This window comes from Tamandua tetradactyla, chromosome 8, assembly GCF_023851605.1.
Source record: "Tamandua tetradactyla isolate mTamTet1 chromosome 8, mTamTet1.pri, whole genome shotgun sequence".
Classification (NCBI taxonomy): Eukaryota; Metazoa; Chordata; class Mammalia; order Pilosa; family Myrmecophagidae; genus Tamandua; species Tamandua tetradactyla.
The window spans coordinates 13,432,873-13,452,876 of record NC_135334.1 but is presented as its reverse complement, the minus strand read 5'-3'; the positions used below and the strand labels follow the sequence as shown (position 1 = coordinate 13,452,876).

Genomic DNA, 20,004 nt, shown 5'->3' with positions numbered 1-20,004 from the left:
TTAGAGGAATTTAGGAAAAGAAAAAAAGAGTTCCATAAAGCAGTAAGATAATCGATGTTAAGTACAAAAAGCATAGTGCTAAATTTCCTAGTACAGTTTTAAAAGGCTTAGGAATAATGACTACCCTAGAAGCAATGACCCTCTCTGGCATTCAATCTGAGGTCTTGAAATACTATTTTCCCACTGGGAGAAAACAAGTTTCTGAGGAAAACCATTGATTCCAAAGCTTAAGAATGAGATGTACAAGATGAACTCAGAATATCTTGTCAGATCATATGGTAAGGAAGGGATTAGACATCTCAGGCCATGTCATAAAGATGCAGAGACAAACTAAAAGAAAACTCCATAAGCTGAAGATAGGAAAATTTGCTTCAAAAATATAACAACTAGATACAGGAGCTGAAACAATTAATTTAGAATATATGAAAAGACATGGAAAACCTCATCAAAAATCAAATCAATCACTTGAGGGAACATATAAAGAAGGTAAGAAATGAACTAAAAGGAAGAAATCAGAAGTCTGAAAAAACAAATCACAGAAATTATGGGAATGAAAGGCAAGGTAGAAGAGATGAAGAAAACAATGGAAACCTACAATGATATATTTCAAGAGACAGAATACAGGATTTGTGAACTGGAGGACGGAACATCTGAAATCTGGCAAGAAAAAGAAAATGTAGGGAAAAAATGGAAAAATATGAGCAGGGACTCAGGGAATTGAAAGACAATAAGAAACGCATGGATATACATGTTGTGGGTGTCCCAGAAGGAGAAGAGAAGGGAAAAGGAGGAGAAAAACTAATGGAGGAAATTATCACTGAAAATTTCCCAACTCTTATGAAAGACTTAAAATTACAGGTTCAAGAAATGCAGCGTATACCAAAGAGAATAGATTCAAATAGATGTACTAATCAGAGGTCAAAGAGAAAGAGAGAATCTTGAAAGCAGCAAGAGAAAAGTAATCCAACACGTACAAGGGAAGCCCAATAAAAATATGTGCAGATATCTCAGCAGAAAGCATAGAGGCAAAAAGACAGTGGGATGATATATTTAAATTATTCTACCCAGCAAAATTGTTCTACAAAAATGAGGGAGAAATTTAAAAATTTCCAGACAAAAAGTCACTGAGAGAATTTGTTACCAAGAGACCAGCTCTGCAAGAAATACTAAAGGGAGCACTGGAGACAGATATGAAAAGACAAAAAGAGAGAGGTGTGGAGAAGAATGTAGAAAGGAAGACTATGAGTAAAGGTACAAAGAAGGAAAATTCTGTATGACATACAAAATCCAGAAGGCAATATAGTGGAAGAAAGTACTACGCATGCAGTAATAACATTAATGTTAATGGATTAAACTCCCCAATCAAAAGACATAGACTGGTAGAGGACTTCTGGAGAAGATGGCGGCTTAGTAAGATGCGCAGGTCTTAGTTCCTCCTCCAATAAAGCAACTAAAGAAACAGAAACAATACAAAACAGCTCCCGGAGCCACGACAGAAACCAAAAAGACAGTGTACCCCATTCTGGAACGGCTGAATGGGAAGGGAGAATCCGCTGCAGTGAGATACCCGAGGGGCACGCGTTTTACCGGCCAGGGCGGTTGGCGACTGGAGTCCCCTCCACGCACGTGGCTCCCCGGTCTGACTGGGAACATTGGATAGCGGGGCCCTCCCGCCACGCTTGGCGTCTCGGGCCAGCTGGGCAATTTGGACCGGCACTCCCCCAAGCTGCGGTGGCCGGCGACCCCCCCCTTCACGCGCAGTTTCCCGGGCCGACTGCGAGATTCGGATTGGCAATTTAAAGGAGCCACAGCATCTTTTACTGGTGGGACCCGCAGACAGACGAGCGCCACGAGCGCCACCTACTGGGCAGGAAAAGAAAAACAGAGCCCAGAGATTTCACAGAAAAACCTTTCAACCAGCCGGGTCCCACACCCAGGGAAATCTGATCAAATGCCCAGACACCAGCAGAAAATAATGGATGACGCTCAGAAAATTGAAGATATGGCCCAGTCAAAGGAACAAACCAATAGTTCGAATGAGATACAGGAGCAGAGACAACTAATGCTGAATATACGAACAGAAATGGAAAAACTCTTCAAAAACCAAATCAATAAATTGAGGGAGGACATGAAGAAGACATGGGCTGAACAAAAAGAAGAAATAGAAAATCTGAAAAAACAAATCACAGAACTTATGGGAGTGAAGGACAAAGAAGAAAAAATGGAAAAAACAATGGATACCTACAATGGTAGATCTAAAGAGACAGAAGCTACAATTAGTGAACTGGAGGATGGAACATCTGAATTCCAAAAAGAAACAGAAACTATAGGGAAAAGAATGGAAAAACTTGAGCAGGGGATCAGGGAACTGAATGACAATATGAAGCGCACAAACATACGTGTTGTGGGTGTCCCAGAAGGAGAAGAGAAGGGAAAAGGAGGAGAAAAACTAATGGAAGAAATTATCACCGAAAATTTCCCAACTCTTATGAAAGACCTAAATATACAGATTCAAGAAGTGCAGCGCACCCCAAAGAGAATAGACCCAAATAGGCATTCTCCAAGACACTTACTAGTTAGAATGTCAGAGGTCAAAGATAAAGAGAGGATCTTGAAAGCAGCAAGAGAAAAACAATCTGTCACATACAAGGGAAATCCAATAAGACTATGTGTAGATTTCTCAGCAGAAACCATGGAAGCTAGAAGACAGTGGGATGATATATTTAAATTACTAAAAGAGAAAAACTGCCAACCAAGACTCCTATATCCAGCAAAATTGTCCTTCAAAAATGAAGGAGAAATTAAAATATTTATAGACAAAAAGTCAATGAGAGAATTTGTGACCAAGAGACCAGCTCTGCAAGAAATACTAAAGGGAGCACTAGAGTCAGATACGAAAAGACAGAAGAGAGAGGTATGGAGTAAAGTGTAGAAAGAAGGAAAATCAGATATGATATATATAATGCAAAATCCAAAATGGTAGAGGAAAATATTATCCAAACAGTAATAACACTAAAAGTTAATGGACTGAATTTCCCAATCAAAAGACACAGAATGGCAGAATGGATTATGACCCAGCAATACCACTGCTAGGTATCTACTCAAAGGACTTAAGGGCAAAGACACAGACGGACATTTGCACACCAGTGTTTATAGCAGCATTATCTACAATTGCAAAGAGATGGAAACAGCCAAAATGTCCATCAACAGAGTGGCTAAAAAAAATGTGGCATATACCTACAATGGAATATTATGCAGCTTTAAGACAGACTAAACTTATGAAGCACGTAATAACATGGATGGACATAGAGAACATTACGCTGAGTGAGTCTAGCCAAAAACTAAAGGACAAATACTGTATGGTCCCACTGATGTGAACCGACATTCGAGAATCAGCTTGGAATATATCATTGGTAACAGAGACCAGCAGGAGTTAGAAACAGGGTAAGATAATGGGTAATTGGAGCTGAAGGGATACAGACTGTGCAACAGGACTAGATACAAAAACTCAAAAATGGACAGCACAATAATACCTAAGTGTAATGTAACTATGTTGGAATACTGAATGAAGCTCCACCTGAAATATAGTTTTTTGTTTGTTTGTTTGTATCTTTTGTTTTTGTTTTTTTCCTTTTTTTATATATATATATTTGTTATTAGTATTATTATTTTAATTCTCTTCTCTATATTAACATTCTATATCTTTTTCTGCTGTTTTGCTAGTTCTTTTCCTAAATCGATGCAAATGTACTAAGAAATGATGATCATACATCTATGTGATGATACTAAGAATTCCTGAGTGCATGTGTAGAATGGAATGATTTCTAAATGTTGTGTTAATTTCTTTTATTTTTTTGATTAATAAAAAAAAATTTTAAAAAAAAAGACATAGACTGGTAGAATGGATTAAAAAACAGGACCCATCTATATGCTGTCTATACTCAAAGGTCGTGAGGGCACACCAAACGGACATTTGCACACTAATGTTTATAGCAGCATTATTTACAATTACCAAGAGATTGAAACAGCCAAAATGTCCATCAACAGATGGGTGGCTAAACAAACTGTGGTATACACATACGATGGAATATTATGCAGCTATAAGACAGAATAAAGTTATGAAGTATGTAACAACATGGATGGACCTTACGGACATTATGCAGAGTGTGATTAGCCAAAAACAAAAGGACAAATACTGTATGGTCTCACTGATACAAACTGACATTAGTGAATAAACTTGGAATATTTTGTTGGTAACAGAGATCATCAGGAGATAGAAATAGGGTAAGATATTGGGTAATTGCAGCTGAAGGGATACAGATTGTGCAACAGGACTGAATATAAAAACTCAGAAATGGACAGCACAATACTACCTAACTGTAATACAATCATGTTAAAACACTGAATGAAGCTGAATGTGAGAATGATAGAGGGAGGAGGGCAGTAGGCATAAATGAAATCACAAAGAAATATGGACAATAAAGATTGAGATGGTGTAATCTAAGAATTCCTAGAGTGTATAATGATAGGGACTAAAAGTACAGATCTAAGAAAATGTTTTTGCATGAGGAAGAACAAAGGAATGTCATTAGTGCAGGGTGCTGAAAAAAGATGGTAATCAATATTTTAAAATTTCAACTTATGTGTGAGACTAAACAAAAAATGTTTATCTGCTACAAAATTTATATTTTGACTGGTGCATCTCCTAATATAACTTATGTAGATAGTTGGTTAAACACCATTATACATGGAACTTTGGGTAGGACATGAGATTTTGTTGGTTTGTCCAGGGTGATGCCCCAATGAATCCCAGAGTGATTTGATTACTGAGTGGAAAAGTATTTGCAAAGTCCTCTTCAGGGAATGGTGAGAATGGGGGGAAATTCAAACTTCCCAAGTTGAATTCTTGATATTCTCACAAGCAGTGTGTACAACCAAAGCTATAGGCTGAGCCCCCAGTCTTGAGGTTTGTTCATATGAAACTTAACCCCGCAAAGGATAGGTCAAGCTTACTTTAAATTAGGCCTAAGAGTCACCCCCAAGAGAACCTCTTTTGTTGCTCAGATGTGGCCTCTCCCTACAGCCAACACAACAAGCAAACTCACCACACTCCCCCTGCCTAGGTGGGACATGACTCGCAGGGGTGTGGACCTTCCTGGCAACATGGGACAGAAACCCCAGAATGAACTGAGACCCAGCATCAAGGGATTGAGAAAACCTTCTCAACCAAAAGGGGGAAGAGGGAAATGAGACAAAGTGTCAATGGCTGAGAGATTCCAAACCGAGTCAAGAGTTTATCCTGGAGGTTATTCTTATGCATTAAGTAGATATCACCTTGTTATCCAAGATGGAATGGCGAGGCTGGAGGGAACTGCCTGAAAATGTAGAGCTGTGTTCCAGTAGCCATGTTTCTGGATGATGACTGTATAATGATATAGCTTTCACAATCTGACTGTGTGATTGTGAAAACCTTGTGTCTGATGCTCCTTTTATCTACCTTGTCAACACACAAGTAGAACATATGCAATAAAAATAAATAATAGGGGAAACAAATGTTAAAATGAATTTAGTTTGAAATGCTAGTGATCAATGAAAGGGAAGGGTAAGGGGTATGGTATGTAAATTTTTTTTCTGTTTTCATTTTATTATTCTGTTGTCTTTTTATTTCTTTTTCTGAATTGATGCAAATGTTCTAAGAAATGATGATGATGAATATGTAACTATGTGATGCTATTGCGAATTACTGATTATATATGCAGAACGGAGTGAGCAAATATTAAGAATGTTTGTGTGTCTTTCTTGTAATTTTTTAATTAATAAAAAATTCTTAAAATATATAACAACTACATTGGATTGAAACATAAAATATGTCAAAATTGGGGGAACCTCATATGATATTAAAGAAAAAATAACTGGTCACCTTTGGAAGAAACAGAAAACAAACTCATCATTTTGAAAACTAGAAAATGCAGGAAAAGTGTTTTAAAAAAACAATAGGGAGTTGCTTACTAGAGTCCTTTAAGAGGGAACCATTTTGAAGAAAGCTTCAGAACCAACAGAGCCTACAGAGCCAGAGACCTTTGGAGATTTGGAAGGAAGTTACCCCAGGGAGGCCTTACGAAATGAAGAGAGAAAGCTAGCAGATGTTCCCATGTGCCTTCCCAGCTGACAGAGGTGTCCAGAAACCAAAGATCCCAGCAGATGCCAGCCATCTGACTTCCTAGATGATGGAGTTGTCCCAGACAATATCACCCTTTCTTGAGTGAAGGACACAAATGCAGGAAGGCGAGGGATCCAAGATGGCGTCTTAGTAAGGTACATGCGTCTTAGTTCCTCCGACTCCAAATCAACTAATAGGTGAACAGAAACAGTACAAAACAACTCCCGGGGCTACAGCAGGGAATGGACACACAGAGTAACCAAGTCTGGGCTGGCTAGTCTGACTGCGAAACTCAGCTGCGGTGAGTGAGATCCCCGAGCGGCGGGCGATTTCCCGAGCAGCCGCAGCTGCGGCGGTCCAAGCTAATCCCTCCCTCCTTCCGGGGCTGACTGAGAGACTCGGAGAGACAAGCTTCCCAGCCAAGGCAGCCGGCGCCACACTTTTGCGGGCGGCTTCGAGTCCGCGACTACAAGTCTCGGATCAGAGGGCTATCCAAAGTCTGGGCTGGCAAGTCTGATTCCGAGTCTTGGCTGCGGCGAGACCCCCGAGCGGCCGCAGCTGCGGTGGTTCGAGCTAATCCCTCCCTCCTTCCGGGGCTGGCTGAGAGACTCGGAGAGACAAGCTTCCCAGCCAAGGCGGCCGGCGCCACACTTTTGCGGACGGCTTCGAGTCCACGACTACAAGTCTCGGATCAGAGGGCTATCCAAAGTCTGGGCTGGCAAGTCTGATTGCGAGACTTGGCTGGGGCGAGACCCCCGAGCGGCCGCAGCTGCGGCGGTCCAAGCTAATCCCTCCCTCCTTCCCGGGCCAGCTGAGAGTATCGGAGAAGTAAGTTCCCCAAGCCGAGGCAGGCGGCGCCCTTCTTTTGCGGGCGGCTTCGAGTCTCGGCTTTAAGTCTGCGGCTACGAGTCCCGGATCAGAGGGCTATCCAAAGTCTGGGCTGGCTAGACTGACTGCGAGACTCGGCTGCAGTGAGACCCCCGAGCAGCGTGCGATCTCCCGATCAGCGGCAGCTGCGGTGGTCCGAGCTACTCCCTCCCCCTTTCCGGGCCGGCTGAGAGTATTGGAGAAGCAAGTTTCCCAAGCCGAGGCAGGTGGCACCCCTCTTTTGCGGGCGGCTCCGAGTCTCTGCTTCGAGTCCGCGGATACGAGTCTCAGATAGGAGGGCTATCCAAGCCGCGGAAGCCCCCCCCCCCCCACGGGAGGCTTCCTGGTCCGGTGGGGAATCCCCCAGGCCCGCTGCGGCCCGCAACCAGCCACAGGGTCCCCTCAAGCCGTGGCAGCTGATGCCCCCACCACGCGCGGCCCCTGAACCAACGGAGAGATTTGGATCCGAAAGCCCCAGGCCACGGAGATCGGTGACTGGGGGAGACCCATTCCAAACACTTGAGACAAACGTGTGCCACGTGCGCCACGTACTGGGCAAGATAAGAAAAACAGATCCCAGAGATTTCACAGAAAAATCTTACAACCTTGCTGGGTCCAACACCCAGAGAAATCTGAATAAATGCCCAGACGCCAGCAGCAGAAGATAACTGTCCACGCTCAAAAGATTGAGAATATGGCCCAGTCAAAGGAACAAACCAATAGCTCAAATGAGACACAAGAGCTGAGACAACTAATGCTGAATATACGAACAGAAATGGAAAACCTCTTCAAAAATGAAATCGATAAATTGAGGGAGGACATGAAGAGGACATGGGCTGAACATAAAGAAGAAATAGAAAAACTGAAAAAACAAATCGCAGAACTTATGGAAGTGAAGGATAAAGTAGCAAACATAGAAAAAATAATGGATAGTTACAATGATAGATTTAAAGAGACAGAAGATAGAATTAGTGATTTGGAGGATGGAACATCTGAATTCCAAAAAGAAACAGAAACTATAGGGAAAAGAATGGAGAAATTTGAACAGGGTATCAGGGAACTCAAGGACAATATGAACCGCACAAATATACGTGTTGTGGGTGTCCCAGAAGGAGAAGAGAAGGGAAAAGGAGGAGAAAAACTAATGGAAGAAATTTTCACTGAAAATTTCCCAACTCTTATGAAAGACCTAAAATTACAGATCCAAGAAGTGCAGCGCACCCCAAAGAGATTAGACCCAAATAGGCGTTCTCCAAGACACTTACTAGTTAGAATGTCAGAGGTCAATGAGAAAGAGAGGATCTTGAAAGCAGCAAGAGAAAAACAATCCATCACATACAAGGGAAACCCAATAAGACTATGTGTAGATTTCTCAGCAGAAACCATGGAAGCTAGAAGACAGTGGGATGATATATTTAAAATACTAAAAGAGAAAAACTGCCAACCAAGACTCCTATATCCAGCAAAATTATCCTTCAAAAATGAGGGAGAAATTAAAACATTCTCAGACAAAAAGTCACTGAAAGAATTCGTGACCAAGAGACCAGCTCTGCAAGAAATACTAAAGGGAGCATTAGAGTCAGATACAAAAAGACAGAAGAGAGAGATATGGAAAAGAGTGTAGAAAGAAGGAAAATCAGATATGATATATATAATACAAAAGGCAAAATGTTAGAGGAAAATATTATCCAAACAGTAATAACACTAAATGTTAATGGACTGAATTCCCCAATCAAAAGACATAGATTGGCAGAATGGATTAAAAAACAGGATCCTTCTATATGCTGTCTACAGGAAACACATCTTAGACCCAAAGATAAACATAGGTTGAAAGTGAAAGGTTGGGAAAAGATATTTCATGCAAATAACAACCAGAAAAGAGCAGGAGTGGCTATACTAATATCCAACAAATTAGACTTCAAATGTAAAGCAGTTAAAAGAGACAAAGAAGGACACTATATACTAATAAAAGGAACAATTAAACAAGAAGACATAACAATCATAAATATTTACGCACCAAACCAGAATGCCCCAAAATACGTGAGGAATACACTGCAAACACTGAAAAGGGAAATAGACTCATATACTATAATAGTTGGAGACTTCAACTCACCACTCTCATCAAGGGACAGAACATCTAGACAGAAGATCAACAAAGAAATAGAGAATCTGAATATTACTATAAATGAACTAGACTTAATAGACATTTATAGGACATTACATCCCACAACAGCAGGATACACCTTTTTCTCAAGTGCTCATGGATCATTCTCAAAAATAGACCATATGCTGGGTCACAAAGCAAGTCTTAACAAATTTAAAAAGATTGAAATCTTACCCAACACTTTCTCGGACCATAAAGGAATGATGTTGGAAATCAATAATAGGCAGAGTGCCAGAAAATTCACAAATACGTGGAGGCTCAACAACACACTCCTAAACAACGAGTGGGTCAAAGAAGAAATTGCTAGAGAAATTAGCAAATACCTCGAGGCGAATGAAAATGAAAACACAACATATCAAAACTTATGGGACGCAGCAAAGGCAGTGCTAAGAGGGAAATTTATTGCTCTAAATGCCTATATCAGAAAAGAAGAAAAGGCAAAAATTCAGGAATTAACTATCCATTTGGAAGAACTGGAGAAAGAACAGCAAGCTAGCCCCAAAGCAAGCAAAAGGAAAGAAATAACAAAGATTAGAGCACAAATAAATGAAATTGAAAACATGAAAACAATAGAGAAAATCAATAAGGCCAGAAGTTGGTTCTATGAGAAAATCAATAAGATTGATGGGCCCTTAGCAAGATTGACAAAAAGAAGAAGAGAGAGGATGCAAATAAATAAGATCAGAAATGGAAGAGGAGACATAACTACTGACCTCACAGAAATAAAGGAGGTAATAACAGGATACTATGAACAACTTTACGCTAATAAATACAACAATTTAGAGGAAATGGACGGGTTCCTGGAAAGACATGAACAACCAACTTTGACTCAAGAAGAGATAGATGATCTCAACAAACCAATCACAAGTAAAGAAATCGAAGCAGTCATTCAAAAGCTTCCTAAAAAGAAAAGTCCAGGACCAGATGGCTTCACATGTGAATTCTATCAAACATTCCAGAAAGAATTAGTACCAACTCTCCTCAAACTCTTCAAAAAAATTGAAGTGGAGGGAAAACTACCTAACTCATTCTATGAAGCCAACATTACCCTCATACCAAAACCAGGCAAAGATATTACAAGAAAAGAAAACTACAGGCCGATCTCTCTAATGAATATAGATGCAAAAATCCTCAATAAAATTCTAGCAAATCGTATCCAACAACACATTAAAAGAATTATTCATCATGACCAAGTAGGATTCATCCCAGGTATGCAAGGATGGTTCAACATAAGAAAATCAATTAATGTAATACACCATATCAACAAATTAAAGCAGAAAAATCACATGATCATCTCAATTGATGCAGAGAAGGCATTTGACAAGATTCAACATCCTTTCCTGTTGAAAACACTTCAAAGGATAGGAATACAAGGGAACTTCCTTAAAATGATAGAGGGAATATATGAAAAACCCACAGCTAATATCATCCTTAATGGGGAAAAATTGAAAACGTTCCCCCTAAGATCAGGAACAAGACAAGGATGTCCACTATCACCACTATTATTCAACATTGTGTTGGAGGTTCTAGCCAGAGCAATTAGACAAGAAAAAGAAATACAAGGCATCAAAATTGGAAAGGAAGAAGTAAAACTATCACTGTTTGCAGACGATATGATACTATACGTCGAAAACCCGGAAAAATCCACAACAAAACTACTAGAGCTAATAAATGAGTACAGTAAAGTAGCAGGTTACAAGATCAACATTCAAAAATCTGTAGCATTTCTATACACTAGCAATGAACAAGCGGAGGGGGAAATCAAGAAACGAATCCCATTTACAATTGCAACTAAAAGAATAAAATACCTAGGAATAAATTTAACTAAAGAGACAAAAGACCTATACAAAGAAAACTACAAAAAACTGCTAAAAGAAATCACAGAAGACCTAAACAGATGGAAGGGCATACCGTGTTCATGGATTGGAAGACTAAATATAGTTAAGATGTCAATCCTACCTAAATTGATTTACAGATTCAATGCAATACCAATCAAAATCCCAACAACTTATTTTTCAGAAATAGAAAAACCAATAAGCAAATTTATCTGGAAGGGCAGGGTGCCCCGAATTGCTAAAAACATCTTGAGGAAAAAAAACGAAGCAGGAGGTCTTGCGCTGCCAGACTTTAAGGCATATTATGAAGCCACAGTGGTCAAAACAGCATGGTATTGGCATAAAGATAGATATATCGACCAATGGAATCGAATAGAGTGCTCAGATATAGACCCTCTCATCTATGGTCATTTGATCTTTGATAAGGGAGTCAAGCCAACTCACCTGGGACAGAACAGTCTCTTCAATAAATGGTGCCTAGAGAACTGGATATCCATATGCAAAAGAATGAAAGAAGACCCATATCTCACACCCTATACAAAAGTTAACTCAAAATGGATCAAAGATCTAAACATTAGGTCTAAGACCATAGAACAGTTAGAGGAAAATGTAGGGAGATATCTTATGAATCTTACAATTGGAGGCGGTTTTATGGACCTTACACCTAAAGCAAGAGCACTGAAGAAGGAAATAAATAAATGGGAACTCCTCAAAATTAAACACTTTTGTGCATCAAAGAACTTCATCAAGAAAGTAGAAAGACAGCCTACACATGGGAATCAATATTTGGAAACGACATATCAGATAAAGGTCTAGTATCCAGAATTTATAATGAGATTGTTCAACTCAACAACAAAAAGATAGCCAACCCAATTACAAAATGGGAAAAAGACTTGAATAGACACCTCTCAGAGGAGGAAATACAAATGGCCAAAAGACACATGAAGAGATGCTCAATGTCCCTGGTCATTAGAGAAATGCAAATCAAAACCACAATGAGATATCATCTCACACCCACCAGAATGGCCATTATCAACAAAACAGAAAATGACAAGTGCTGGAGAGGATGTGGAGAAAGAGGCACACCTATCCACTGTTGGTGGGAATGTCAAATGGTGTAACCACTGTGGAAGGCAGTTTGGCGGTTCCTCAAAAAGCTGAATATAGAATTGTCATACGATCCAGCAATACCATTGCTAGGTATCTACTCAGAGGACTTAAGAGCAAAGACACAAACGGACATTTGCACACCAATGTTTATAGCAGCGTTATTTACAATTGCAAAGAGATGGAAACAGCCAAAATGTCCATCAACAGACGAGTGGCTAAACAAACTGTGGTATATACGTACGATGGAATATTATGCAGCGTTAAGACAGGATAAACTTATGAAGCATGTAATAACATGGATGGACCTAGAAAACATTATGCTGAGTGAGTCTAGCCAAAAGCTAAAAGACAAATACTGTATGGTCCCAATGATGTGAATCGACACTCGAGAATAAACTTGGAATATGTCATTGGTAACAGAGTTCAGCAGAAGTTAGAAACAGGGTAAGATAATGGGTAATCGGAGCTGATGGAATACAGACGGTGCAATAGGACTAGATACAAAAACTCAAAAATGGACAGTACAATAATACCTAATTGTAAAGTAATCATGTTAAAATACTGAACGAAGCTGCATCCGAGCTATAGGTTTTTGTTTTGTTTTGTTTTGTTTGTTTTGTTCTTATTATTATTACTTTTATTTTTTTCTCTATATTAACATTCTATATCTTTTTCTGCTATAATGCTAGTTCTTCTAAACCGATGCAAATGTACTAAGAAACGATGATCATGCATCTATGTGATGTTTGTTAAGAATTACTGATTGCATATGTAGAATGGTATGACGTCTAAAAAAAAAAAAATGGTCAGCACAATACTGCCTAATTGTAATGTAATTATCTTGGAACGCTGAATGAAGCTGCATCTGATCTATAGTTTTTTGTTTGTTTGTTTGTTTTCTCTTATATATTTTTGTACTTTTTATTTTTATTTGTGTTTTCTCTCTGTGTTATCACTTTATTTCTTTTTCTGTTGTAGTGCTATTTCTTTCTCTAAATCGATGCATATGTACTGAGAAATGATGACCATACACCTATGTGATGATATTAAGAATTACTGATTGCATATGTAGAATGGATTGATTTCTATTGTTGTGTTAGTTAATTTTTTTAATTAATAAAAAAAAAGAGGAAATAAAAAAAAATATTAAAAAAAAAAAAAAAAAAACAATAGACCCAGTGGCAGAGTTCTTGCCTGCCAGGCTGGAGACCTGGTTCGATTTCCAGAGCCAGCCCATGTAAAAAACAAACAAAAACGCTACAATACAAGGGATCCTTGTGATGATATAACTTTTTACCTTAAAAAGTGGTGGTGGGGGCGGGCCGCGGTGGCTCAGCGGGCAAAGTACTTGCCTGCCATGCCGGAGGACCTCGGTTCGATTCCCGGCCCCAGCCCATGTAAAAAACAAACAAACAAACAAAATACAATAAAACAAGAAAATGTTTAAAAAAAAAAAAAAGTGGTGGTGGTGGATAAATGAACCTATGCATGTGATACAATTGCATAAGAACTAAATAAATACATATTGAAAATAAGTTTAAGTAAAACAGGGGGACCAATAACTAGAACAAATATACATCACTAGTATAAGGTGTTAATAGTAGGGTGGTATTACGTGGAAAAAATAACCTAATGCAAACTATGGACTATAGTTAACAGTAACATGTAATATTCTTTCTTACTGTAATAAAGGGACAAAGGTACCATGCCAATGCTAAGTGTCAATAATAGGGGGTATTTGGGATATGGGATTTTTCTTTTTGGAAAATGAAAATGTTCTCAGATTGATTGTGGTAATGAATGCACAACTCTGTGATTATACTGAGAGTCACTGATTGTACACTTTGGATATATTGTATGGAATGTGAAAAAAATGTTTGTTTTTAAAATGGGGGGATTGAATAAAATCAGTGGAATGTATCAATTTCAATGACAGGGAAGTCATATTATACTATAATTCTGCCAAAGGTGATCACTGGAAGAAACTGTAAAAGGTAAAGGAAACTTTCTGTATTATTTCTCAGAATATGCACATGAATCTACAATTATAGTTATCTCAAAATAAAATGTTTTATTTTAAAATCTTCATTAACACTACATTCATGGGTAATACATTACTGAACATATTCTTGAATAGGAAATTTTCTTATGAACATATTCCACTCATGAATGAGAATGCATCAAGAAAGAATTCATAGATTCTACCATCACATTTCCCTCACCCTCCTGCCATTCTACCAGGTCAGTCCACAGGTGCAACAGCAGGGTGACAAATTTAGCATTCTTTACAAATTTAACATTCCTTGACTTAAACTATACAGTTTGTTTGGGGAAAGAATTTTAATTTATTTTAAATATTTTGAAGCTGGGTGTGTCATTTGTGCCTAGTGACATATAATTTTTATTCATTTTTTTGGTATGCTGTATGGTGGGGTCACTTTCATTCTTTTTCCAAGTAAGTATACTGTTATTGTAGCGTCATTTGTTGAATTTTTGTTTGTTTTTTGCTTGTTTGGGAAAGTGCATAGGCCAGGAATCGAACCCAGATCTCTCGTATGGCAGATGAGAATTCCACCACCGAACTTCCCTTGCATCCCCTCTAATGACATATAAATATTGATGACAAGCAGCCATGATGGTGGAAACTGATGATGAGGTTGATGATGATGAATGAAGTGGTTGTGGGATGAGGAGGAGAAAGAGAAGCAGAAGCAAATTGTTGGAGATGAAATAACCCAAAACTGACATTAGGCCCTAAGCTTCCAAGTTGCAAAATAAGTCCCTCAATAAAAGAAAATCAACACCCTAGGGAGACAAAGCATGACTCACAGCAGAGGTATAAGGAAGGGCTCCTAATTGCTCGTTCAGTGAGGACCCAGTCCCTGGAGTGACCCCAAAAGAGGTTCTGTACCTATATAGATAAACATACTCCAAGGCTTTCACTCTTGATGGATGGTTTCCACGACTCTGCTGGCCTCCCTGAGGAAATAACAGAACTAGATACATGTATGCTTCTTCATTTTCTGATATGCATTTCCTGACTGTTGAAACCAAGGTATTCCCTGAGATTGCCTGTAGATTGTTCTCTATTTTTCTTCACCACAGGTCATTCATTGCAGATTTAGAGCAGCTGCAGGAGAAAAACCTCTCTTCCAAGAACTTCTGTTGATAAACTGGCAATTTACATCCATATGATTCCCTTATCTCTAAGTGATTTTTCTCTGTGTATTGTGTTCACAGCAGCAGTAATCCTGAAACTTGGTAAGAATTTTAGTAACTGATAAAAATATGTGGATTATTTTAGAGGATTTTATGAGTAAAAAAAATTGATTAACACTATATCTTTCAGGGTTCTCCAGGGAAACAGAACCAAAAGGATGTGCGTGTAGAGAGAGAGATTTATTATAAGGCTTGCATTAATGCAATTGCAAAGGCTGGCAAGTTCAAATTCTGTGGGGCAGACTGGAGGCTAGAAATTCTGGTAAGAGTGATGTTGATGGGTTCAACCTGAATTCCTTAGGGTGGAAACTCAGGAGGGAGTGGAGGGCATAGCCTTGAGGAATAATTCCTTCTGATCCCGGAGATTCCCACAGATCTCACACTTAGGATCTTCAACTGACTTGATGAGGATACCCACATTATTGAGAGTAATCTCCTTAAAGTCGTCTCATGCTAATGCCACCTATAAAATCCCCACACAAAAACGAGGTCATGGTTGACAAAAAAATTCCACACCATAACCTCACCAAAGAGACATACAAAATTAGTCATCACAAATGAGGTCTGGAAATTTCCTATGCAATGGTGTTCACTCTTTAGCAAATCAGCATAGTTTGTGGAGACCAAACAGACTGCTGGTCTGGTTCCTGGGTTCTAGGTCAATTTCTTTTCTCATACAAGCTATATGACCTTGAGTAATTTATTTAACTTTTAAAACATCAAATTCCTAGAGAATGAAAAAATATATAATAGCACTCCTCTTTTATCATATGCTATGTTCAAATTAAGACATCTGATACAAAACACGTTCAACAACAAAGCCTTAGCATTGAGGTGTGCAAATCATACACCTAAAAACTGGAGGCAAGAGAAGAAATTCAGTAACAAGAGAGAACAGAGGTAACTTTCAGTTCCAAGTTGCCAATACATAATAGACCTCAGGCAGGTCAGTTAATGGCCAACACTTCAGTTTTCTCAATATGAAAACTGAAATAAAAGACCTATTCTAAATACTTTTCTACCCATACTCAAGAACTTCAGGAGGAGTTAATGAGATTGACTGTTGGAAAAAATGTGTAAGCTATAAAGCATTAAACAAAGGTTAGCAATGATATGATGCAATTAAAATACTAAGATTCAAATTTATTAGCTTAGGAAATACATCTCAGAGACAGAGATGTCTGTAGGTATCCTATGCCAGAAATGATCATACATGCTTTCTAGAGAACATGTCTGTAATTTCAGTACTGTGCCACTAGAGAGACAACTGCTGAGGTTTTGATGCTTATTCTGATTATAATAATATCAATAATGATAATAATACTAAACAGCTATTGGGCACTGACCATGGACAATAAATGTACTGGCTACAACCACAGATGAATTAACTCAGAATTTCTGTGGGGAGAACCAATTCCTTAATAGTTTTTAATGCTCCACGTGATTCTAATATGCAGTCAATGTAGAAAACTGCTGTTTTAGGGCTTCAGTACCAGTGAAAATCTAAGAAAAAAATCTTGAAACCTCATAACAACTCACATTTTTATAGGCACTCACTATTTGGAGGTATTTCTATATATGCAATATCTTGTTATTTTTGCAACCACCTTGGGAATTTATTTTACTAATTTCTTCATTCAGATACAGAGACAGACTTGTCACAAATTAACTACCATGTTACTCCGACACAACATGGATTTGAGATGAGTATTCATAGGTTTATATTGAGTACATATATGAGATTACATAGATGGCACAGAAATTTCCATTCTGAGTCATAACACATCTCCAACTGAAAAGTATAAAATATCATACTTGGGGCGGGCCGCGGTGGCTCAGCGGGCAAAGTGCTTGCCTGCTATGCCGGAGGACCTCGGTTCGATTCCCGGCCCCAGCCCATGTACCAAAAACGGAGAAACAGAATACAATAAAACAAGAAAATGTTTAAAAGATGTTTCCCTTTCTTCCTTCTATCCTTCCTTCCTTCTCTCTGTCTTTCCTTAAAAAAAAAAAAAAAAATATCATACTTGTTGGTTCTAGGATAGAGGTTGTGAAATTTAGCATGCATCAGCATCACTTTTGTTTGTTGAAAGAAAAGTGCTGAAGAAAGGCTGCCTGGTGAGAATGAGACCAGGGGACAGAAAGAGCGGAGAGATGACAGTCTGAATGACTTTGTTTGAGTCCTTGATCCAGATGCTCGTGAGCTGGTACATCCCATACTCCCCAGGGATGAAAGTATGTAAAGTCCCCTTTTCATCAGAGTGTTGGATTCCACCCACAGAGTTTTTTCATTTAGTAGACCTGGATGAGACCTTGAGAGTTGCAAAATCTGAAAGCAACATGGGAACCTATGATGCTTGTCCAAGAATTGCACTTTAAGAACCACTGCTCTAGGATAATTATTAACATGAGAATAGTAAGGGCTCCCAATCTTGACATTTTCCTCTCATTTTCATGATCTTTGAAGATTCAGGGACAGGCTTACATCCAGAAAACAGCTAAAGGGAAGGGAAGCAGCATCAGAAAAGAACCCAGGATCCCTCAGCTGGAGACAAATGCCCAAAGGAGTCTCACAAGCAGAGCAAGAGCAGCCTTTCATGGGTTTTCTCTCCCATCCTCAGGCTCCAACTCCGAAGACAATGGATGCAGAAAATCACTCCACAGTGACAGAGTTCATTCTCGGGGGATTAACAAATCGCCCAGGACTCCAGCTCCCCCTCTTCCTCCTTTTCCTAGGGATCTACATGGTCACCATGGTGGGGAACCTGGGCATGATCACACTAATCCGCATGAATCCTCAGCTTCACACCCCCATGTACTTTTTCCTCAGTAATTTGTCCCTTGTGGACATGTGCTACTCCTCGGTCATTACCCCTAAGATGCTGGTGAACTTTGTGTCAGAGAAGAACATCATCTCTTATGCAGGGTGCATGTCACAGCTCTACTTCTTCCTTGTTTGTGTCATTGCTGAATGTTACATGCTCATGGTAATGGCCTATGACCGCTATGTTGCCATCTGCAATCCTTTGCTTTATAACATCATCATGTCCCATCAAGTCTGCTCCCTGCTGGTGGCTGTGGTCTATATCTTGGGATTCCTTAGCTCAACAATAGAGACTGTCTTCATGCTACAGTTGTCCTATTGTAAGGTCCTCATCAGTCATTACTTCTGTGACATTCTCTCTCTCATGAAGCTCTCCTGCACTAGCACTTATGATGTCCAGATTGTACTTTTTCTTTTTGCTGGATTTGACATTATAGTCACCTGCTCAACAATCCTTGTTTCCTATGCCCTCATCCTTTCCAGCATCCTCCACATCAGCACCACGGAGGGCAGGTCCAAAGCCTTCAGTACCTGCAGCTCCCACCTAGCAGCTGTGGGAATGTTCTACGGCTCTACTGTGTTCATGTACTTAAAGCCCTCCACGGCCAGTTCCTTGGCCCAGGAGAATGTGGCCTCCGTTTTCTACACCACAGTGATCCCCATGCTGAACCCCCTGATCTACAGTCTGAGGAACAAGGAAGTCAAGGCTGCTCTGCAGAGAACACTGCAGATAAAATGACTTTGATGCAAGATTCTTATTCTTTCCATTGTAAATGTATCCTGTTGTGAATTTGAAAACAGGCCCTTTGAATTTTGGCTCTTCCAGCTCTACATGGTTCCCTCCTTCCTTCTTTCCTCTCTCTTCTCTTTTGCTGACTCTTTGAAATCAGTTGACTTCAAGTTCATGCTTTCTCTCATTTAGGGTCTGTTTTCTCTCTCCTGAGTCCTTTGATAAACACTATCTTAATTGGCAATTTGATACAAACGAACCTTTCAGCACTGAGTCTGAGAATCATTCTTGTTTTATTTACTTCTACAGAGATATTATTAGGAAAGCCTATACTTACTTTTTGTTCTTAGGAATACACAAGAGAGGTGAATTTCGAGATCACCAAGAAAGTGCTGCTTAATCTGAGCCAGGCACTCTTCTTAGTGCTCCATATGCATTATTTCAATTATACCTTACTACTACAGGTACCCTTTATCCCCATTTCACAGATATTTTACTCAAGGTAGTAGGGCTGAGAACAAACCGCACTGGCATTCAAACCCTAGTCTAGATGACTCCATAGTCCACACTCTTAGTTATCATATTTTTCTCTTCACTTAGAATGCTTCTAGACAGTCTATTGCTGCTGCCCTTTTTATATCCCTCTACTTTTAAACAGTGTCTGTAATTTCCTCAAATCACCTCTTTTTATCATTTACCAACCATTCTTCCTATACAGGCAACTCCTTCCAGATGATTAAGGAAAGATTACACAATGGTGAGCATCCTGCCACCGTTTACCTGGGACTTTCCAAGTTTTAGCTCTGAAAACCCAATATCTCCTGAAACCCCTGAGCTCCAGACAACAAAAGACATTCACCCTGGATTACACTTATTGCAAATGCCATTGCCAACCTTACTCAGAAAATAAAATTTTCATGGGATGTAATTTCTTCCCTCTTTTCTTATTATATCCAGGATACATGCTATAGAATCAGCAGCCTGTGTTGTACCATTTATTGCTCTATTTGGTACAATATTTTATCAGTCACTGTGTCACTATGAGAAATAGAAATAATTCTAGGTTTCTAAAGCAGAAAGGGATTAAATACAGAG

At 39.2% G+C, this 20,004-nt stretch overlaps 2 protein-coding genes across 3 annotated transcripts in view; one reads left to right on the top strand and one right to left on the bottom strand.

Annotated features, from left to right (window-relative positions):
* Nucleotides 1-20,004, bottom strand: part of LOC143643187 (olfactory receptor 8B12-like) — a 142,003-nt gene that overhangs the window by 16,976 nt on the left and 105,023 nt on the right. The gene's annotated exons all lie outside the window — the stretch shown is intronic.
* On the top strand, nt 17,995-18,918 carry LOC143643188 (olfactory receptor 8A1-like). Its single transcript, XM_077111948.1, has one exon. The coding sequence runs from the start codon at nt 17,995-17,997 to the stop codon at nt 18,916-18,918; it is 924 nt and encodes a 307-aa protein (XP_076968063.1).

Coding starts and splice junctions, on each gene's coding strand:
- LOC143643188 (XM_077111948.1), top strand. CDS start 17,995: ATGGATGCAGAAAATCACTCCACAGTGACAGAGTTCATTCTCGGGGGA.